Consider the following 23734-nt stretch of genomic DNA (forward strand, 5'->3'; position numbering starts at 1 on the left):
AGTTTGAAGAGGCTCACAGGAAATCAGTAGGCATCCGGCAATAGGAGATGGGTTTTTCTTCTCTTTCAGGAGAAGTTCAGTTAAAGGCTTGTCTTAGCACAGAAGTTCCAGGTATAGTTGGTTTATGATGAGGCGGGTAGGGTACTGTGCTGCTGTCAGCATCTTCCTGTCTCAGAGTCACAGCTTTGTGGTCAGCTGGCCAACTTGTGGCACAGAAGGCATCTGGATCGAGGAGGTCCTGGGGCTTTTTATTGAGGAAAGAGAGCCCTCCAAGGCCCAGTTAGGGCATCTATCAATACTTACACAGTAACTGGCTATGGCGGGATCTAAAAGAAAGCTAAGGTGAGAGTGCCATTAAGTCAGGTAAAGGCTGTGTTTATTGAACCTGGCAGTGCAAAACGCAAAGAATAACGCTGAGACAGCGCTTCACAGTTGACAAAGCAATTTACAATATATAAAACACAAGTTTCCTACCATTACAATATCCATGTTACAGATGAGGGCACTGAGGGATCAGAGGGTAACTTAGCTGGCTTGTGTCTCTCACAAAGCTAGTAAATGGCAAAACTCACAACTTGAAGCCAAGTTTTTGGACACCGAGAAATAGTTCTTCCTCCATTCCAAGCTTCTCCATATTATGAAGTATTTAGATTACCTTATTAGACTATACTCACTTGTGATGGGCTTGGTGGATCCATCACTGAACTCCGACTCTCTTTTCAGTCCCTAACTAAACGCAAACTGAAACCAAGGCTAAAGGATAGTGGATGGTTTCTCCTCTCTGATCGCCTCAGTGGGCATTGGCCTTCTGACTCCATAATCACTGGACTGTCCAAGTAATCTGAAACATAAATCTTTCACGGGGCAATCAACTGAAAGCATAACTCTCTGCAGCTCTAATACCTACTCCGGGTTACCTTTCCAGACAAGTTCAGCTCACTGACTAAGCATCTACTGGTGCTGTCAAACTCTTGCAAATGCATTTCTCACAGGCAAAATAAAAGTAAACACAAGCTCACACTGTGAAAAATTAAACAGTACTATTTTCTCCCGAAGTGCTCTTTGTTTTAACTGTCGGCAGACTGCAGGGAGGAGCCAGCAGGTGAAGTCTGTGCCTCGTTTGTACACCAAAAGAAGAGAGGTGCTGGGATTCCTGGAAGGTTTTGCCGGGTGCCAACTGAAAACAATTTCTCAGAGCTTGACCAGAAGATGGTCAGTAAAAGCAAAACTGGAATGAATCCATGTAGTTATCCCTCAGTAGTTTAGATTTATGTTAGTCATGCTGTGCTGGAATGGTCACTGTTCTGAAAGCCTTAAAATACACGCTTGGTTTGCATTTTCTCACTGTCTTTATTCTTCCTGCATTTGGCTCAAGTCTCACTGCTGGGTCTACAACCCAGGTTAAGGGATATTTCCTTCTTTTGCTTTAATTTAGGATAGGGTCAACTCTCTATTCCTCGGCAGGAATGAGGCTCTAGCAGAGTCTGGTAATAAAAACTGACTGGAAGAGCATTCTAAAATTAAACTAATATAAGGAAAATGTGTTATAATTAGGGGAAAGGGCATCTTTTAAAACAATTAAAAAACCCATATTTTTTTTTTGAGCAACTATGATTTCCTAGGTGATTTCACACGTTGTCTTATTTAAACCTCATGAAAGTTCCACACAGGAGTGGGATGAGGGGAACTATATGGTTAGACACAGGTGATTATCAAAGTGCCTGCTTTTGTTTTTGGTGGTGGATTTACAGGCACTTATTACATTATTAAAAAGAACTAACTACATGAATAAATAAAAGTGGGACATGCACGGACCAATGTTGCATAAATCAAGAATTATGGTGAACTCAATTCTGTGCACTAGGGGTCAAAAAAAGAAAAAGAAATCTCACGTGCTACAGTTACACCGTTTTACCCATGGGGTTGAGAGTGGTCAAGTGACATGATCCAAATCACACAGCTTCTAATAGGCAGAGCCAGGATTTGAATCCAGGTCTGTTTGGCCTTCAGTTCATTTCTCTTTTCGTTATTTCATGCTAAGGTAATAAACCTCAAAGCCTCAGACAGTAAAAACTAGATTCCTGGAGTCCATGACACACTCTCTCCCACCTGCCTAGGCCATATCTAGAGGCAAGTGCGCTGACGACGTGGTACCGTGTGGCCACACCCACCATCATCTGAGCATGTATTTTAGGGGCATGTTTCCCCATTCATCTGAATATCAGGTCAGTACAGGTGCTCACCGCTTGGCCTGCATCCCAGGTCTGTGAGGCACACCTTTCTTCTTCATGAGTTTCTCCATGGCATTAGGGTGGATTATTGGACGGACAGGATGTCGTTTGTAGGTCCCAGGATACTTCTTCTCCACTGCTTGCTCACGCCTGAAGAATGAAAGAAAAAGCTATGTCTCATTCACCGCAGACAGAAAAGTTGGGCAGAATGTTTTCACAGGTTAACTCCACCCAGAGATTCTGGCCACACTTAACAGATACAGGCTATCTGAAGAATAGCAAGGCGGCTCTTCAGGTTAAAAAGGAAAAAAAAAAAAATTCAAACTAACCTGACTTCATTTTTTTCTTCAGGTCGCAGATGGACTTGGAGGCTAACCCTCCTGTCCCCAACATGCCTCATGAGACAGACAGCAGTGGCTGAAGTCCTACTTGTTTTCAGCAGCTGCTGTTTTAGTCAGGACCCCAGGGTTTCTCACCATTCTCAGGAATACCCTGAACCACTTGCAGCAGCTGCCTTACTTCCCCAGGGGGCAGTAAGCTCCCATGCATCCACACCAGGCTCTTCTTGAAATGAGGACCTCTTTCCTGAGCCATTCGGCAGGTTGAAGTGGCAAAGGCTTGCCAAGCGCATAGTCCCCTAGAACCAGCTCTGTGGCAGCTCCACTCAGCTGTAAGCCTCACCGGGACGGGGACCTGTGCCCGGCACGTGCCCTAAGGAATGCTGGGTGGATGAATAAAATAGCTGCCAGTTCTGAGTAGCAGCAACCTGGACGAGTAGTACATTTCAGCCAATGGATAGACCCAAATAAGTCAGGACACAGTGGTCTGGATACATACTTGATTAGCTCCTTCTCCCGCATTTCTAGCTGCAGCATGATGGCACTCAATTCCATGTATAAATTATTAGCCCGCTCAAGTTTCCTCTCATAGTGCTCACGAATATCCAAAGCATGCCTATCAAAGAAAACACGGAAGCAGTGAAGCTGATGAATGTGAGGGAGAACTAAGGTCAGCTCTAATGAAACAAGAACAGGGTGGTTTATCTCAAAAGCATTTGCCCAAGGGCCCTCTAAATTTAAGACTCCCTTGTCCGATGCAAAGACTCAGACAAGAGCGAGTGGGAGATGGGAAATCCAAGTTTTCCACTTAGTTGATTGTTAAGGGTCATATCCAGCCATATAGGATAGCCAGGAGGGCTACAGATAAAACTGAATGCAATTTATGTATAATGTACAGCCTTTGTCTGTGCAGTATTGGCAATATCTTAATAAGAATACAGTATAATATATGTTAAGGGAAATATGCAGTTAAAGCACGGTCACTCATCACTCATTTATACTTATCCACACTACAGATCCTGTCTAATCTAGTGGTTATCTGAGAACATGTGTTCTATCCCTTGACAGATTATGAGCCTCTTGAGGCCAGGGACTACATCTTATAAACTTCTGACCTTTCATGTTACCTAGGACAGCGGCTGAATAAACAAATAGCATTGCTCCAGGAATCTTTGTTGCAGAGATATAATAAAGGAGGATAACAGAGGTGGGGGGGGAGACGATAAAAAAGTGATATAAGGGAGGACCAACTTTTAAAGAGAATAACAATAACCAGCAGAAGTGCAAGGTGTGTAGAAAATGAAATGATTCACAACAAGGGTTCCTGCTAATATCTGAAGACCTGGGAATGAGAAGAGGTGAAGTAGGAGACATCAGCTGACCTGAGCTCTTCTCTGCGCCTTCGAATCAGTTCTTCATCTAATCGGTGGATACAAGTTCCTTCACTTTTGATCTTCTCAAAGTGTTTTTTTACTTCTTCTCTCCATTCAGCCTAGGCAAGGACAAATTAGATTTTGTTAATAGTCCAGGAATTTGAATCCCTGATATAACCATAGGATCATGTACAAGATTTTCCCCCCTGTATGCTTCTACTAAAGAGTCTTATAGAATAGATGTTCAATAAATGTTATTTGATAGCAAAATATCTCATGCTAGTGTATCTGCACACCCCACCCCACTCCTCACCCCATTTTCTGTATGTAGTCCAGTACTCAGTGCTGTCTTTTCTAATTTTCTTTCAGTACTAACCAAAAGAAACATCACAGCTGGCATGCTAGCCATCATCTCTGGAACAAAAGAGCTCAATTTTAAGTCAGGATGGTGGCTGAGAGAGCCTGGCTAGAAAGAACAGCTCTGATAACCATATGGTACAAGCATGTGTCAGTGACAATATGATCGTCTTTACATTTGGACCAGAATTCCTCCTAGGCTTTGTTTATGAAAATATCTTGAGAAAATATTTGGAATAGAAGATCCAAGGGGCAAGAACAGCAGGAGATGGGGATAAAAATATGGGGAATTATACGGGAATTTGGAGGTGGGGGAAAGAAAAGAAAAGAGAGAAGGGGAAGGAGGAGAAAGAGCACGGCCAAACATTTTAGTAGTTTGACAAAAATTTTAGGAGAGGGATGGATATCTAATGTGTGATTTAAGTTGTTCAAAATGTAAGCCTCTTCCAATTTCCTAAACCTTTAGTAAAGCCTCTGACATTCACCTTGACTTTGGATGAGTGTTTTTATTTGTTTTGTTTTGTTTTTTTAAATCAAGGAAAGGTGCTGAACTTCATGCTTAGGTCAAAGACAGGAAAAAGATAAAGGAACAACCAAAAGATGGCAGGAATGGGGGCCCAAGCAAACAGAGTCAAAGTGCCCATGAAATTATAAATCTCCCAGGAATTCACAGAAGTATTAAAAAGGACATTGGACTTTCCATAGGGCATTGAATTTCAGACCAATTTATCTAAATTTTAGGAGGTAGGAACATCTCTGCAGGAATATACTCTACAGACCATTTCTAGAAAAGCAGCTAAAGGAGATGCTTCCTCAAATTATGTAAACACTACTATACCAAGAAGCTAATGAGATTATCTAAAATAATTTCTAGTGAAGGCTAGATATGTAACCAAATGTTTCTAATTGTATCATCTTCTTCTAGAGCTATTCTATTACTTTCAGATTCATGTTAAAAATGATCTCTCTAGATCATGCAAGAAGTTATGCTTAAGTAGTTGTGAAGTTACAGAAGTTTCTCCCCAAATTTGCTGTTTCTCATTTTTTAAAAAAGTCTTGATTGAATTTGCTACAATATTGCTTCTGTTTTACATTTTGGTTTTTTGGCTGCGAGGCATGTGGGATCTGACTCCCCAACCAGGGATCGAACCCACACCCCCTGCACTGGAAGGCAAAGTCTCAACCACTGGACCGCCGGGGAAATCCTTCATTTATTTTTATAGAGGAAATAATATTGCAATTATTTAGAAAGTGGTCATCCTACTTATCTGTTTATAATACGTTAGATCTTCACATATATATATGTTGACTGACCATTGGGGAGAGATTTCTGTTGGTCAGTTGACTTTCGGGCATCAAACCTGACAGCCAACGTCATCAAAGAGCGGAGCTCTAGAATGCACTGTCCATTGTTTGGTAACAGTCTTTGACTGTATCTAAGCAGTAAATGCAGGTTTGGCTGAGCCCCAGGTAATGCTGTTCTCTCAGCCATCAGATCAAAGTCATGAAGTAGGAAGAGCATTTGAGCTTTAAGAGGCCAAAGATGAAAATCAAGAGTTGTTGGACCTAAGAAGGATAAGGGAGAGGGCCAAATGTGGGCCTTAAAGCATCCTCTTTTGTGAAAAACATGTCAGTAGATTCTACTCCAGCACTTAAAGAAGGGACCAGGAAAAGGAATACCTCCCTCTGGCAGTGAGGAATCAGATATCACAGATCAGATTTTTTAAATTCTAGAGGAAATAAACCTCCTGACATCTAGCTTACGGGAATGTGAAACTTAAAGAAAACCTTCTCAAGATTGAAACTTATTAAGAAAGTAGATTTCCCAAAAGAAGTTCCCTCTGTGGGAAAACACCAGGTACTGATTAATAATGTGTTTTCCCCAAAGGTACTGTGTTACAGGTAGATGTTAATTTTGGAGTTCCATCACTATACTTAGAATCTTTATGTAATAGGAGTTCCAATTTGCACTTAAGCTGCAATTTAGACATTTCTGGGCATAACTAAGAAATGGAGGTGGGCAGGCTGAAGCCAATTTGCACAGAGATTAAGGAGTCTATGAAAGAAAATATGAGGGAAGAAGGAATCCTGTGTGATCTTGACCTATAACAAAGCCATCAACATAGGAGTGGAGAGGCATTTCCCATTTGTTCCACTAATATCTGTAAAATTTTGGGCCATAATCAGCACTATTCTGCGACATTTAACAAAATGTAACTCAACGGGGAAAGGAACAATTCATTGCATAAACAGAACAATGTGCAACTTTGGAATATGGAGGAGTCCAGAGCTTCTCCATAAAATAGCAGCTCCTGGTGGGTGATGGCAGTGCCTTAAGGATACGGCAGCATCCACTGGACGCCAGCTGGGGACTACAGCCTTTCAGCAGAAAACAGTACTAACCAATAAAGTAATACCCAGCAGATGCTTGGTGGAAGAGTGCTGTTCCAGCCAGAGTCACTGGAAAGTAGGGCAGACATTAATATGAGGCTGTTTGAGATCCCCCCGACTCGTTCCTGGGGATTCCCCCAAACTGCATGTAAGGTGGAGGGAGGGAGTACGGAGTGCTTCACAAGGTACTTAAGTCCTGTGTAAGCAGGTAAGGGAAAAATACAGTGACAGTTGGGTTACTGTCATGAATGGAATCCTCTTTATAACCCACATAAGGCCTGGGAAAGGCTGTAACATCTAGAAGGTTTTTGTCTTCTCCAGTCTTTCAGTTATTCAAGCAGTAGACTGAAGCTCTTGTACCCAAACCTTGCTTCTCTTCTCTCTCATAATATGTGTCAAAATGAAGCTGAACTAATATATCAATGGATAAATAAAATAGGGTATATCCATACAGTAGAATATTATTTAGTCATAAAAAGGAATGAAGTTGTGAAATATGCTACAAAATAGATAAACCTTGAAAACATGCTAAATGAAACCAACCTGACACAAAAAGACAACTACTGTATGATTCTACTTCCATGAAATATCTAGAACAGGCAAATTCATAGAGATATAAAGTAGAACAGAGATTACCAGGGGCTGTGGGGGAAGACAGAATGGGAAGTTATTGCTTAATGAGGTAGTGAGAAATTTTGAAAATAGATAATGGTGACAGTTTTATAACATTGTGAATGTAATTTATGCCACTGAACTGTATATTTAAAAATGGTTAAAATGGCAAATTATATATATATTTTACCACAATTTTTATAAAGTAAAAAAAGAAGTTGAGCCAGCTCCAGCCTAGCTTGAGGAATAGAGAAGCAGGATGTTGAGGGGCTAAGTAGTGGGAAAACATAGATTCTGAGTCAGAAAGGTCTTAGAGGTTGTCAAGTCCAAATCTTGATTGGCATGAGTCCTCTTTACTGTCTCCCCACGTAAGTGCCCAGCTTGTGCCTAAGCGCCTACTTGCTCATGATGAAATTACTCTTCTTTAAAATTTATTTATTTTATTTATTTTTATTTTTGGCTGTGTTGGGTCTTCGTTTCTGTGTGAGGGCTTTCTCTAGCTGCGGCGAGTGGGGGCCACTCTTCATCGCGGTGCATGGGCCTCTCACTATCGTGGCCTCTCTTGTTGCGGAGCACAGGCTCCAGACACGCAGGCTCAGTAGTTGTGGCTCACAAGCCTAGTTGCTCCGCAGCATGTGGAATCTTCCCAGACCAGGGCTCGAACCCATGTTCCCTGCATTGGCAGGCAGATTCTCAACCACTGCGCCACCAGGGAAGCCCCCAATGAAATTACTCTTAAGGTAGAAGAGTCTGTCCCTATAATGAGCTATCTGTCTGCAACTCCCAGCCCCTGAATTTCTGGGTGGTCATGGTGGCACTCAAAAGGAAACTAGAATGGTGCAAAGACAGAGGGTTATGAAAGAGATCGGAAGCAGGGCACGTGATGTACCTAGCAGCTGGGATCTGGGACCAGGCTAAAATGTTTTCTAAAAACTCATTCCAAATGTAATTGAATACCAGGAGCAATAATTGCCTACTTGGAGAAATGGGTTATTGTCTAGGAATGAAGCAATAGCTTTGGCAGAATCTAATATTGTACTGAAATTGGTTGCTTTGTTCATCTGTTCTATGTATGCTGTTTCCTTATACATGTGCTGTTGATGAGAAACAGATGAAGCATTTTCTCTCAGGAAGGCGTCAGCTGGGCTCTTGTCAGCACTCTTGACTGACAGTTCTGGGGGAAGGTGGCGACCAGCAGCTAATAACCATTGATGGATGACTGATGAGGAAAGGGTTTGGTCAGCAGGCAGGAGGCAAGGCCGCAGGTATAAAAGTGCTATCGAAAAGCAAAACTATGTGCTAAAAAACTAGTTCTTGCCCATTGAGGGAGGATAAAGTCAAAAGACAATTAATTCCTATTTAATTGTGGAATTAAATAGGAATTTAATTTAAATAGGAATTTAATTGTGGATGGAGCTCCCTAGCTGCCATCTTATCCATCTCAGGAGTTCATCAGAAAAAGTACCCAGAATCTCTACCGTGGCATATACTCAGCAATAAAAGGAATGAACTATTGATATGTACCACAACATGGACAAATCTCAAATGCATTATGCTAAGTGAACGAAGACAGGCACAAAAGCCTACATATCATATTATTCCATTTATATGACATTCTGGAAAATACAAAACCATAGGAATAGAAGACAGATATATTTTTAGCAAGGACTGGGCTGGGAGGAAGGGACTGGATACAAAAGGACGTGGAGAAAATTGGAATGATGAAAATATTCTGTATCTTGTTTGTGGTGTATATATTTGCCAAAACACATCAAATTGTACAAGTAAAAAGGATGTATTTTATGTTTGTAGATTATACAGAATAACGTGACTTAAAAAAACTCTCAATCTTAAATTCCCAATTAGAGTTTGAGATGTCCTAGGTAATTTTATTTCTAGCTTCCTATGTAACTTTTTCCTTTCTATAGTAGCAGCAAATACCAAGGACTTCAGTTTAGATTTAGTTTAGATTTAGTTTAGATTTTTATAAACATGTCTGAGATATATGGCAGACATTGTTACATCTATTTTATATGTGGGAAAATAGAGGCCCAGTGGCATCCAATTACTCATCCACATTAATGGTGTAATGGTGACCAGAATCCAGGTCCCCAGACTCAAAGACCAGTGCTTCTCACATATATTAAATACCCATTCCTCAAATAGCAACCCATCTTCTTTATAATTAGCAACCAGTAAATAACCATTTTCCCACTTCTAATAATAAAAACAAGGATAAATGGGTCTTTAAAAAAGAAAGAAAAAGTATCCAGAATGTAACACCTCCAAGGAGGCTTAATTTTTATAGCTTTGTGGGAGGTGAATAATAATCTCTTAACAATCAAACAGTTCTTTACAGTTTATAATGCACTTGCATGTTTATTATCTTATTTGATCCTCACCAAAACTCCACAAGGAAGGGAAGATATGGTTATCCTCATTGTTTAGATGAGTAAGCTGAGGTTTAGGGAAATTTAGTGACTTATCCAAGGTCACAGGACAGGGGTTTAGGCTCAAAATCTGTTACTTTTCCCAGTACCTCCCTCGTTAGTCCATAAATATTGGGTTGGCCAAAAATTTCGTTTGGGTTTTTCCGTAAGATGGGTTTTCATTTGGGAAAAACCCAAATGAACTTTTTGGCCAACCCAATACTTTATTATCATTAGCCAGAGATAGTCTGAATTTCAGACCCAGAAACAAATCAGCTTGTAAATACCCGAAAGATTTTAGGAACTAGCAAGGGTATTTTGAACTATTTAAGGAGAGGTAAAATTTTATGCTGCGAGAAAAATGTGGTAGAATTTATGAATATTAAAAGATGTCCAATGCACTGTTTTTCCTTTCTATTCCTTTTCCTCCCCTTCCTCTCCTTTTCATACTCTTGCTCTCAGAGAACCTTCTCTGAGTTTAATCTTAATGCTGCATAGATTAATAAAAGTGAATTTACACAAGTAAGGATACTAACTGTGGGGACTTAGTTGTACTACACAGTGTTTTATATATATGGTGGGTATTCAGAAAGTGTGGCGCTGGCTTCAGAAGTGATATTCTGGGAGCACACAAGTAGCATCTGTTTAGAATTTGATGTCTTCCAAGTATGTACAGTTATACTCTCAATGGCTTGTGGCTTAGTATTCTCACCAAAAATTGCTTTTCAAAATTGTGGTACGTATAGTTTTCTTGTAAAGGAAGCAACGCTGTGATTGTAACCATATCTTAAAGTCTGAAAAATTTCCTGGAGAGTACTCACTATTATTCTCTTTCATTTCACAAGAGGACTTAAGTCTTCTTCTTAACAAAAGAAAATATATGAAAGATTTCTAATCCAGTAACCAATACCTACATGTATTTTTATAGATAGGCAATAGTTTTAATAGTTCTAAGGGAATTGACCTGAATGCATATCAAAGAACATAGGAAATGTCATGAAGTTATCCTCTTATTTTCTCTAAAATCAAACACTTTACTTACATAAGAATCCCCCAGAAACACTAAAAAACTATAGGGCAAGCCAGACTATTCAAAGACAGTGTGGGGAGAGCTAAGTTTGTGGGTCATAGCATGTTAGAACTTCAGGCAATAGAGGAAAGGTCTCTGATTTATTATTCCTTAGAAACTGCAAAGACCTTGTTCCTTAATTAAGATATTCCCCAATATCTGATGGGCGGAATATCTCTCTGTTCATCAGACAGCAGAGAAGCAAGTACTCCAAGCCTCTGGTTGGGCCAGGTAATAAAGCATATTGGAGGACTTGTTTAACTCCCAGGGATGATGCCCCTCCCAGTCCAGTTGGCTTTCAATGCATACTTTCCTGGTAGGTAAACTCATCACCCATTGGAGTTGGGGGCTATTAGGAGTAGACTGAGACACTAATTGGTAATAATATTTCTTCTCTGAGAAGAAATTCTCTGAAAATGAATCTTTGAAATCATACTGGAAGTCAATGCAGAGATGGAATTCATCTTGCAAAAATTCATTTTGGAAAGTGAGAAGAAATTTCTTCTGTATGAGAAGAAATTAGGTAATACTATATTTAAAATTCTATAAGCATAAAGCTATAATTTAAGATCATCACAATTATTTCAAAAGCCATAGTTTCATCCCATTTTACTCCTTTTGCTATTGCCTGGGTCTGGTAGGGGTAAGTAAGGACCTCATGTATACTGATCCCTCACAACTCCCTATCCATCTTGACAGTGGTTAGACCACTGATCCTTATGCCATTTACAGCATTTTTATTTAATGGTCACAAATTTATCAGTAATGCACCCATGCCTTACAACATGTGACGGCAGATTCTCTTGTCAAGAGGTGAAATCTATTTCTCAATCTGGGTTAGCCCGTGACTTGCATTGGCCAATGAGACATTAGCAGCCACAATGCACACACAGGCTGGAAAGTCACGTGTGCGCTGGGGCTTGCTCTCTTGCTGCATTTGGTACCCTGAGCAGACCATGTGAACAAGGCCAAGTTAGCCTGCTGAAGGATAAGAAGCCACGTGGAGGAGAACAGAGGTGTTCTAGCTAATAGCCAGCTAATCGCTGGACTTGTGAATGAGACCATCTGGAATCAGCCAGCCTCCCAGTCAACCTGGCAACTGACTGCAGACACGTGAGTGATCCCAAGTCAAAGCCAAATGAAGAACCAACCGCCCAGCATAGATTACAAACCCACAGAATCATGAGCTAAACAACAGCTTATTGTTTTAAGCCATAAGTTTTGGGACTTATGCCAAAAGTAATGGAGCCATAAGTAATGGAGTAAAGGCTAACAGATACATTAAATTATATTTTATTTGGTGCTACTAGGTGACACACTTAAAGTTAGTGAAAAGCCTAATTTAATCAACGGGCTCTCTCTGGGATTTAATTTTCCTCCTCTGTACTTTAGCTTTTCTAACTTTAAGGAAAGCAATATTTTCATGAAGGTCAGCAGTAATTCTAATTCAAATGTATATACATACAGTTTTCATATCCTCTTTTCCTCTTTTCTCTCCAACAACTTCACCAGAACCCACTAGGAAGATGATATTTTAATACATGCTATCTTCAAATAAGAGAATAATATATGTTAAGGGCTTAAAAAACTCCAAAAATGTCATACGTGTGAGATATCATTATTGTTTCACAATGAATAGAGTCATATAATTGCTATCAGAATCAGAATACCCTTACTCCTTCTCACTGAGAGTTTCCTGTCTGTTTAGCAGCACCTGGAACAGTTTCCAGACTTACCTGAGACTTGAAGTAAGTTTCTTGTGGGGTGGCAAGTACATCCGCAGATGCGATGTCTAAATGCATGAGTGTCTGCCGAAAAGAAGGTCGATTGCGAGGTTTACTCTGCCTAAAAGTTAAAAAAAAAAAAAATAGCGTGTGCATTTGAGAAGTTGTGTCCAGGAGGATAAAGATTTTACTCTACTTTATAAAAAATATTTTTGACTCCATGTGTGGCTATGTCTCAGGCAGTTTTGATGTACTGAAGAGCAAAAGGAAAATGTAATTATGAGATACCTCTAATGATGAACTGGAAATCTCTAGGATCTGTTTTATAATAATTATCCCTTAGGACTGGTAAAGTAATGATAGCTATCATTTACTAAGGCCTACTATTTTAAGATATCACACCAAATTCTTTATTTATAACTTTTAATTAATCATAACACAACAACTCTATGAGTAGGTGTTACCCCCATTTTACAGATGAGAAAACTGATACTTGGATGACATACCCAAAATTACACAGATAAAAAAGGGCAGAGCAAGTATTTGAATCCAAAGTTCTCAAATTCCAAGTCTCCTAGACTTTACACAAAGTAAGGTTATTCACTCCAAATACACGTTAGAGACTTCCTTGCAGTTTTAAATATAGTTTAGAGAGTTTTAAATATGGTTTTGAGGAAGAAGGTAAAAGAGAATATTGGGAGAAACATATTTCTTACCATGTCTGCTTCATAAGGATTTTGAATCCATCAGGGCAAGTGGAAGGAACTGGAAGGTGTAGGCTATTGCTTCCAACACCCCAAATAATGGCTGAAGAGTCTACATCTTTGTATGGGATCTCTCCTGTCAGCAGCTCCCAAAGCACCACTCCAAAAGACCTACAGTAGCACCGGGAACAAGTATAAAAGACATTTCAGAAAGACTGACTTGTATTTTAGTTATTCATTTATTAATATTCAATCGAATATATACCCAGTTTTAAAATTCTAATATTGTTATGGGAAAAATAGAAACAGCCAGGAAAACTCTGAAAAAGAAAATTGGTGAGGGGGTAACCAACACTATCAGATATTAAGACATACTATAAGGCTTCAGTAATTAACACTGGTGATCAATAGTCAGCCAGAATATTGGAATGGAATAGAAATCCAGAAATAGACCCAAAACATATAGGAATTGAGTATATGAGAGAAGTGACATCTCACACCAGTGGGGAAAACTGATTATTCAATAAATGCTGTTGGGAGAATTGGGGAAACAAATTTACACTTCATCTTACATCAAGGTAAATTCTAAATGTATCAAAGATTTAAATGTGAGAAACGAAATCATAAAAATCGTCAAAGAACACATGGAAATTAAAAAAAAAGAATCTTAGAATGTTGAAGTCTTTTCTAGTTAAGAAATCCAGAAGCCATAACAGGAGAGATTGATAAATCAAACTGCTTAAAAGAAAATCTTGCTGTGGAAAAAAACTTCCACCATAAGAAAAACAACAAAAGTGAAAAGTACCTATAATTTATATACACAAAAGGATAATCTCCTTAATATATAAAATACTCCTGTAAATTGATAAGAATAAAAGATCAGAAAGCTTAGTAAAGGATTAGAGTAGTTCACAAATAAAAAATTACAAATGGTTCATAAATATATGAAAAAATGTACAACCTTATTTATAATATTAGAGAGGAATGCAAATTAAAACTGCACATATGACACTTTGTTTACCTATATGGTTGGCAGAAAAATCCCAAAGTTTAACACATTTTATTGCTGAGACTGTAAAAACACTCTTACACATTTCTTTTGGGAACATAAATTGGTATAATCCCTAATAAGGACACTTTGGTAATAATTACCCAAATTACAAATGATCCCACATTTCTATTTTATCTTATTTACTCTAAAATTACATGCAATTTTAACATATGCTATTTTTTTGGTTTTAAGTCTAAAAGTTACTAGTAGCCAATATTAAGAATGGAAGAAAAACAACTATAGGGAAATATACTGGGTCTTTTGTTTTTGATTTTTTTTGTTTTTTTTTTTCTGCCAGGCTACGCAGCATGCAGGATCTTAGTTCCCTGACCAGGGATTGAACCCGTGACCCCCATAGTGGAAGCGTGGAGTCCTAACCACTGGACCGCCAGGGAAGTCCCAAGGGAAATATACTGTTAATAGCAGAGATTTGTAACCTCAGAGGAAAAGTTAATAAAGATTAACTCCCCCTCCAAAAAAATAAAGCCCATCAGGGCTGTTTAATAAAAGGGCAAACAGCCCCATACACCTCAAATAGGTCTAAATCATATAACTGTATCACAGCAAAGTACATCACTGATATACCCAATGATGGTCTGAGTCACCAAGAATAGGTAAACTTTGTTCAACATATTTTATTCAAGAAGGTGAAAATTATGTAGTATATTTCAGAAAGACTTTCATACTAAATGGCTATATAAAGTGGACTTTTAGTTTTCCAGAAAGTTCAGCATATTCTCTGGGAGTCCCCCAAACTGATGACTTACTGAATGGATATTCACCCTAATTCCTTCTCCCCCAGTCCTTCTTACCAGGTGTGATGATCATGCTGGGTAGTACCTCAGATTATATGAGACTGAAACCAACCAGAAGTGAGTAATACTAAAGAATATTTTGGGAAAGTAGACGTGTTGAAAGAGGAAAGCGCTAACAGGGTGAAAGTGGGAACAGGCTTTCTGGTTGGCACAGACTGCACCACTCACCATATATCGACTTTTTCAGAGACAGGTTCATTCCGTATCACCTCTGGCGCCATCCATGCTACTGTGCCAGCGAAGGACATCTTGGTACTTTTATCACTAAGTTCCTTAGATGTACCAAAATCTGAAATTTTTACTGCATCTGTGTGAGTCACTAAAACACTTTAAAAAGAAATAAAGAAAACATCCAGATCGTTAGTATTAATGAAAATCACGACTAACTGGCAACTGAAGATTTTGTTTGCTGCCTCCTACCTTGCAGAATTCAGCTCTCGAGTTCCAGTACTACTGGGGCATTAGCTACACACCACAAACAGCATCATTCATACTTGTGAGGTAGCATAGCATAGTGGGCTTTCTACATCTGGTTTTATCCTGCCTCCACCACTGCTAACTGTGTGACCTTTGCCAATTACTTAATTCTTCTAAGACAGTTTTCTCATCTGTAAGATGGAGACAATTCAAGTCACAGTATCTTATCCACAATTCAAAAATCTCCAAAAATTCTTTATAAATATTTTTTCATATATATAAAGCAAACTCAACTTATCCCACTTTGTGCGACTGTCAAAGGTTTTGCTGCAGATTTATGAATGTGGCTGATCATAGGATGTGGCCCCAGACTTCGCTGGGGGTGTAAGGTAATGCCCTATGTTACATTTCTGAAATCATCTGACTCCAAGAGCTTTGGATGAGGGATTATGGGTCTGTAATAATGGTCTCATAGGATTTTCATTTGAACTAAATGGGGTAATATATGTAAAGCACCCATCTCCATAAACATTGGTCTTCATCCTTGCTGGTCTCAGACAACTCAACAGGAAAAACACTTCTTTTAAAACACTGATTAAATGATGGCCAACTAAAATCATGCATGGCACCATGACACAAGGGATTCATTATTATAAAAGGCTAATAAGTATGCTGGGATTCCATTAATGTTGATAAGGAAAAGCAGGAATAAATTTAAGCTTAGGTAGATTCCACACAAGTCATGTTATACTTGTTACAGTGATCTGGGTTGTGACTTGGGGCAAACTTCTTTTGCTAGCCTTAAAGTGAATAAAATCTAGTACCAGTCAAATCCAGAGAATTAGCATCCACACACACTAGACTGAATTCACTTGAAATAACCTGTTTAGAATTTTAAAATGTAATGAGTTAGGGTTTCAGAGGCTTAATGATATACAGACTTAATTTTAACAAGAAGTCTTAATACTCAAATAGTATCAGAATCGAGGCAGCTAGAAAACAGAAAACTTCTCAATCTATCTCCTTCCTCCTCTATGTGAACCAGGGACTTGACATTTGCCCCCCTTCCCGCCAATGTCAGATGGCTCTCTACCAAACAGTTCATTGCTTATGATTGCTTTAGAATACCTTCATCCATATCTTAACCCTGGTTTTGTACGTGACATATAAAATTTACATAATTTAGGAATTTTGATTTAATCATGTTAGTCTTGGTGAAAATGCATAAGGATTAAAATATCATGGGATATGTGAGATAACTGGAGAATTGCTGGTATCATATACGCTGAAAGTAAAAAAAGGTGATAAGCTCCTAGTAAGAAAAACACTAGAAGCTTCCTCTTCTGCCTCTTTTGTTCTGCTCATTATGGGACCTGTTAGTATGACAAGAGGGAAGAGCCATGGGAGGAGACTAGAAAAGATACAACGTTGGGACTTTCGTGAAGGCTTCTGAGACAAAGTTGGGGTCATACAGCCTAAGGATTTAATGTAGGTAATGAAATCTCTCTTTACAGCAGATTGACCTTTGTCTTCTCAGTGTCAGCTTGGAACCCAAAGAGGCCAAGGCTGCTGGAGGTTCGGGATGGTACTGATAGCAGAGGGAAAGACTTACTAGATAACAAACTTATTGCTCTAATTTTTATTTTTTAAAAAGATTTATTTTATTTATTTATTTTAGGCTGCATCAGGTCTTAGTTGCAGCACTTGGATCTTCATTGAGGCACGTGGGATCTTTCGTTGCGGTGCGTGGGTATCTCTCTAGTTGTGGAGTCTGGGTTTTCTCCCTCTAGCTGTGGCACGCAGGCTCCAGGGCACGTGGGCTCTAGTTTGCGGCACGCAGGCTCTCTAGTTGAGGTGCACGAGCTCAGTAGTTGTGGTGCGCGGGCTCAGTTGCCCTGCGGTGTGTGGGATCTTAGTTCCCTGACCAAGGATCGAACCCGCGTCCCTTGCATTGTAAGGCGGATTCTTTACCACTGGACCACCAAGGAAGTGCCTGCTCTAATTTTTAAATGACAAGAGTTAAAGAGAGTAGCATGTGATTTACATATCCTAAAATTTCCTGAATTCTTCCTCTAAAATTAATTCTTCTTCTTTTTTTTTTTTTTTTTGGCCGCTCTGCCTGGCTTGCAGGATCTTAGCTCCCTGACCAGGGATTGAACCGGGGCAGTCACTGGACTGCCAGGGAATTTCCTAAAATTAATTCTTAAAGAGAACAAAGTGGTTAAGAAGGAGGCCATTCAAAGAGGTCTTTGGGGGCTTCCCTAGTGGCGCAGTGGTTGAGAGTCCGCCTGCAGATGCAGGGTACACGGGTTCGTGCCCCGGTCCGGGAAGATCCCACATGCCGCGGAGCGGCTGGGCCCGTAAGCCACGGCCGCTGAGCCTGCGTGTCCGGAGCCTGTGCTCTGCAACGGGAGAGGTCACAACAGTGAGAGGCCCGCGTACCGAAAAGAGGTCTTCGGCAAGTATTTTGTGTACTTCATGTGTATGCAGTGGATGACAAAAGCAACAGATTGTGTGAAAAATGTGAACAGAAGGAATGAACACTGTAATAAAGTTTATTTGCAAGTAAAGCAAGGAGAAGGTTGTTCAGTGAGCTAACGACTATAATAAACATTGTTGAGAACTATGGTGATAAATAAGAGCTGCTTTGAAGTTGATAATCAAGGACAGATTTGTATCTTCCATGGAGAAGAGGCAGGATTAATTGTGAATCCCTCATCTTCACATGATGAGGGAGAATGCAGTGGTCTGTGGGCTAAGTTCTGGGTTCAAGTCCTAGCTCCATGACTTTGGGCTCTGAGTTCTAGATTTTCTTATATAAAATGATAAAATGATATATGTTACATCTATTCCATACATTTTTGCTAAGATCAAAGCAGATGTGATCATGGATATTTTAAAATGTTGTAAACCATGAAAGCACTATGCAAATATGTTTTTGGATAAAGATTAATTCTTCTCTGCTTCTCTAAACAAAAATGTGGTGGGAAATAATGAAAATAATGTTTAAAAATAGGAGCTACACTGAAATATACCATTTAATCAATTCCTTTCCTTCCTTCATGCATTTTGGGGAACTGAATAAACATTCCTTTTGAAGTGGTTATTGGTAGCCAAAGAATCACTTTGAAAACAGGTTACTAAAAACAGCTCTGCTTTTCTTTTCTTTTCTTTCTTTTTTTTTTTAAAGGTTTTTTTTTTATTATGTGTAACACAGACAAAGTTATTTAAGTCAATACATTTTTATGGAATTTCACACATTCTGATTCTTTCCACTGCCAATCACCTTAGTTCCTCCAAACTCATAATCTTCAAGATAAAATAGCCCTTTCAAAAAGAAGTTATCATGTGAGTCAGCCCACAATTCTTTTAGTTAGGCTTCTTTGATCTCCAATGAAATATGGACACACTTCAAAATTCCCCACCTGTAATCTTTGGGATCCAATTTCCTCAAGCGATTTACTTTAGGACCATGTTTAGGGTCAGGAGATGGATCTGCCTGGTTCTGAATTTGACACCCTCTAAAAATGTATTAGGTTCAAATCATATTCACTCCTAAGCCATCACACCCTAGAACAATACAGATCATTGGGATATGCCAATCTGCTTCTCTTAAATAACCAATTTATATTATTTAATGGGCACTGTGAACCTCGTTACCTTGTTTCCTTCTTTGCTTAGACTCTAGGAAGCTCAAAGAGAAATTCATAAGCCACCTCTAACAACTGTACAGAATCTTATGGCATACATTTTGTGAAGAAGCTTTAGTTAATGTTTTTATTTTCTCTTTGCCTCTGTTTCTTATCCATTTTTATCCTGTTGTATATATTTCTGAAACTCAGTTTTTAAAAAATTGGTTTTCTGGGGGGAACACACTGGGAAAACAACAAGTCAAGCCTTCCAATGGGAAAGTCTGGCATTAATTATCTGAGATGATGGAAAGTGAATACTTTAGTTAATATATTTTGTTTCATAGTTGTACAATTAAAAGGCAACAAAAAGGGAAAACTACTGTCAGGTGCCTGGACATATCTGCCATATAGGTAAGTAGGTTAACAATAATCCCCCAAACATGCAAATAGAGTTATCCACTGTGCTAATTTAAACTGAACTGAAAATATGATGTCCAAAAGCTTCAACTATGGTTGATAAAATTCCATATTTCAAAACAATAAAACAAAATGGCTGAAAAATTAGTTCCAGAACTCACTTAGGTGATTTGAGATCACGATGAATAATTTTATGGAGGTGTAAATAATTCATTCCACTTGCAATTCCTGTGGACCAATCTACTAGCAATCGAGGTGTGATCTTCCTGCCAGCTCGCAAAACCTCATAAAGTTGTCCATGGGCACAGTATTCCATGATGATACAGTAACATGGGGCCTGAGTACAAACACCCCTTTCAAGAAAACACAGACATGTACATGAGTACACACATCCATATAAACATATATGTATATTTATATTTTAAGAATATTTAATAAATTTAATAATTAAGACCAGTTCTCTGTCCACATTATTTTAAAAATGCATATAATCTTTCCTGACCCTTAAATTACCATTTAAGTCCCTCTAGTCTACATGTTTCTTCGTTATGTGCATAGACAATTTTAGTTTGTTTTGTTCACTTTAGATATCTATATGCTATGCTATATCGGTGCTTTTTCCGGGGGACCATTCCATTCTAGGACAAAGAGCACCTTTCTCTGAGACTTGTGTAGCCTGGATATTTTAGATTGTTAAGAATAATTTAAATATCTTCCTTTAAAAATTAAATGGAAAGTTTTATATATAGTGTACAGAGAGAATTCAAATAAAATATTGCTATTTTTACTATTTGTTGAATTTCAAATTACTCAAATTTAAGATAACTAGACTGAGGACCAAAAGAATCAATTTTCTATGTTATAGAGTAGCTGAAAAACATTTCTGTTTAGAACAAAAATAATGTTACACAATGTATTATACACCTATGCAGCCTCTATTTTCATCAATTCCTACATCTTCTATGAAGCCTTTCCTGATATTCCAGTCTAAAAAAAAATCTTTCTCTTCTCTAATTTCTTATGCTACATATTTGTTTTTTATATGCAATTTTTCTCTCCCTATACAGATTATCGGTTCCTTAAAGGAAAAGGTCTTCAAGTACTTTTCTTTCTACCACATAGCTTAGAAGTTCACAGCAAGTCCTTGACAAATATTGTTTAACTTCACCTGCACGTTCTTTGCTGATAAAGCCTTTGCGCAAACAAGTACAGAGGCAAGGGGTAGGAGGAAGCGTACTAACACGAAAGAACATCCTCTATTTGTCAGGCATGTTTACATGTTAGTTAGTTGTCTTATTTAATCTGCCTCAAACCATTGTACGATAGATATTATCTTTTCCATTTCTACAGGTAAAGCTCAGCGAGGAAAACTGACTTGTCCTAGGATCATACAACTAATACATGACAGAGCTGGGATTCGAATCCAGTCTGTCTACTTCAAAGCCCATGCTTTTTCCACTTACTATGCTACACTGCCTCCCTTCCAGCTTTTAAAAGTTTGTATAGACAAGCATATTGGGGATGCCTATATTAATACTGTTATCCTATAAAAGTGGGAAAATCATATTAGCTCTACTTCACAGTTTTGTTCTGAGAATCAGAAAAGAGAAGAAAAATTACCATGAGCAATTCTCTGTGTCTTATTTCTTAATGATACGTATGCCTTCCTCCAAAGGAATATCGTTATTCTACCTACAAGACTCCCAGCTAAAGTCCTCAGCCAGCTACCAATTCATGTCCTATCTCTTAGGCTGCCATAAGTGCTGAAAGAATTTAGAGGTTGTGACTTGTGATCATGTGAAAGTCTTATAACAACGGCAGATTATGAGTAAGTATAATTAGTTTTTATTTTCCCTGCTTTGATGTGCCTGTCAAATGCCGCAAAGCTATTTCTATTACTCTCCTATCATTTTCTAAGCTCCCCAGAATTCTCATCTTGATTTTTAAAGAAAAAATTTTTTAAGTTTCTATTACTTGACTTTCAGGAAACCTCAGTGGAGCACAAGTATACAGCAACAGACAATTTAATTTTTACTACAGAGAAATAATGAATAAGGGCAGAAATAGTGTAATGTGCTTAAGAATATCAAAACAAATATTTGTTTGAAACTACTCAGCATCTTACTCAAGTATGTTTTAACTTGTCAGACAAATATTGACATAAAGAGCCTAACAGCGATATGTTATACACTTTTCGTCTTTCTTGACTGACAAATGAGAAGCAATCATTCCATCAGCCCTGTACTATGACAAGACTTCTTAGTAGCTATAAATAACAGCTCTATAATCACTTCTAATTGCTACCTTTTCTTCCCTTTGGCACTCAATTCCATTAGGAACAGGCAGGTTGGGTTTTCTTAAAAGATTGCTTAAAAATTGGAAGAAAAAGAGAATATAGTATTCCTTTCTTGCACTTCCCTTCTGTACATGGTTCTTACTAACTTCAAAAGAAGCTGAAAGCACAGAAATCAGTATCCAGAGAGATGTACTAAAATCTAATCATGCCTTCATATCTTCCAGACGGTTCTGAATGATTCATTGGCTAAGCAACACATGGCACAGATGGCTGCAAACATAACACTGCACAATGCCTCAAGAGCATGGTGTAATGGGCCAGGGACACAGTCTCACTATTGTTTTCCATGTAGAGGTAAAGACAATTCAAGCATCTTCAGCCTGAAGAGTTGGACACCAACAGAGCAATACTTATCCATAATGCTGAAAACTCTATATGCAGGTAGGAGGGTCAGAGGGTAAAGCGGGGAAAAGACTCAGAGGAAAAAGGAAGAAACAAAAGAAAGGAAGGAAAAATCAAGCTTCTCGCACTCATCCTCTGAGGACACATTTCTACCTTCAGTAACCCACGACCTCTTGCTAGAACGCCCTCTTACCTGAGACTCATAGCCTAGTTCACTTTGGGAGGCCAAAAAGCCATGCTCATCTATAGAACATTCAGTGTCTCAAACCTAGCATACCAGTGATTTAAGCTTAAAGTTTAGTTAAATAAAAGGCTCTTCCTTCCATTTATGAGGGTAACCGCACTGCAATGATGATCCTCTCAGTGAAGTAAAATGAATGAAAGTGAGCCTCTGACAGACTTGTCTGCTTAAAAATAATCCTCCTATTGTCTTGAGAAACTTATCATCTTGGGAAGGATTATAATTGGTCTCGATAGCATTTTGTTTTAGTTTCACATCCTCCTGGCCCTCCTAAGGCAACCAATAATAGAATCACTACAGCAACTGAAATTCTCTCCCATGTCCTCTCCAGGGATGTTCCTTCCACAAGGAAATGAATCCAAGGACTTCATTTAGTATCCCAGTTGAATGCTTCTCTTCTTTTCACACTTCTTTCCCTTTCCAAAGTAAGGGGTCTTGTTTGGGAATCAAAACTCAACCTCAATACACATTTAAACCCATTCTACAAAACTTGTACCCATGATTTCTATTCCTTACTTTGGGGATATATTTCCAATTAGAAATTATTGCATGACATGTTTAGCTTTATAATGAGAGTTTTATTGAGGAAAGGATTCCTCTTGGGGGCTGGAGGAAGTCCCTCCTAGGTTAGGAAAGGGGAATTTGTAAGTTATTCTACTTTTAGCTATAGGCTTATTGGTCATACTATTTTCCAGAATTGAAATATATATAATATAAAAATATACCAAGAAGCTCTAATTTCTAATCTCTCTTCCTTCCTAAAGGCTTTCTTTCCTGTTCTTCACCTTTCTTCCTCTTAAGCCACTCATTATTCATTTGTTCAAGCCTAGGGCAAAATTTCAAGGCTGGGAAGAGAAGGAACTCAAGGGAAGAGTACAGGGAGAAGAGATTATACATATTCAGAGCTCAGCACTGCCAAGTTTGGTGCCTTCCACAAATTTACCTCTGAATCTTTCTATTTTGCTAGGGATCCCTGTCAATATTATGAAAATAAGGGACTAAACTAGAAAGATATATTCACATACTCTTGAAAACAACCACTTTGTGAAATAAATATAGCATTTAACTTACTATCATCACTAATTCTACTATTATTAGATTTAGAAAGCTGAGTGTTTAGCATTCCTTGAAAATGGATCTGGCAAAACTTGAGGCAGGGAGAAATACTCTGAAGGTACCTGTTATTACAAGTTAATATTTAAGAACGGACACTAATAGAAACTAGTAAGAAAATA

At 38.6% G+C, this 23734-nt stretch overlaps 1 protein-coding gene across 1 annotated transcript in view; it reads right to left on the reverse strand.

Annotated features, from left to right (window-relative positions):
* Positions 1-23734, reverse strand: part of MAP3K13 (mitogen-activated protein kinase kinase kinase 13) — a 133046-nt gene that overhangs the window by 13128 nt on the left and 96184 nt on the right. The window contains exons 4-10 of the mRNA XM_060010994.1: positions 19722-19913; positions 15263-15421; positions 13241-13399; positions 12537-12645; positions 3952-4061; positions 3069-3185; positions 2244-2381 (exon numbers count right to left, since the gene is read on the reverse strand). Of these exons, the coding sequence (XP_059866977.1) occupies positions 2244-2381; positions 3069-3185; positions 3952-4061; positions 12537-12645; positions 13241-13399; positions 15263-15421; positions 19722-19913 (984 nt within the window). The remainder of the gene's footprint in view (positions 1-2243; positions 2382-3068; positions 3186-3951; positions 4062-12536; positions 12646-13240; positions 13400-15262; positions 15422-19721; positions 19914-23734) is intronic.

The sequence above is a fragment of the Delphinus delphis genome, chromosome 4, assembly GCF_949987515.2.
Source record: "Delphinus delphis chromosome 4, mDelDel1.2, whole genome shotgun sequence".
Taxonomy (NCBI): Eukaryota; Metazoa; Chordata; class Mammalia; order Artiodactyla; family Delphinidae; genus Delphinus; species Delphinus delphis.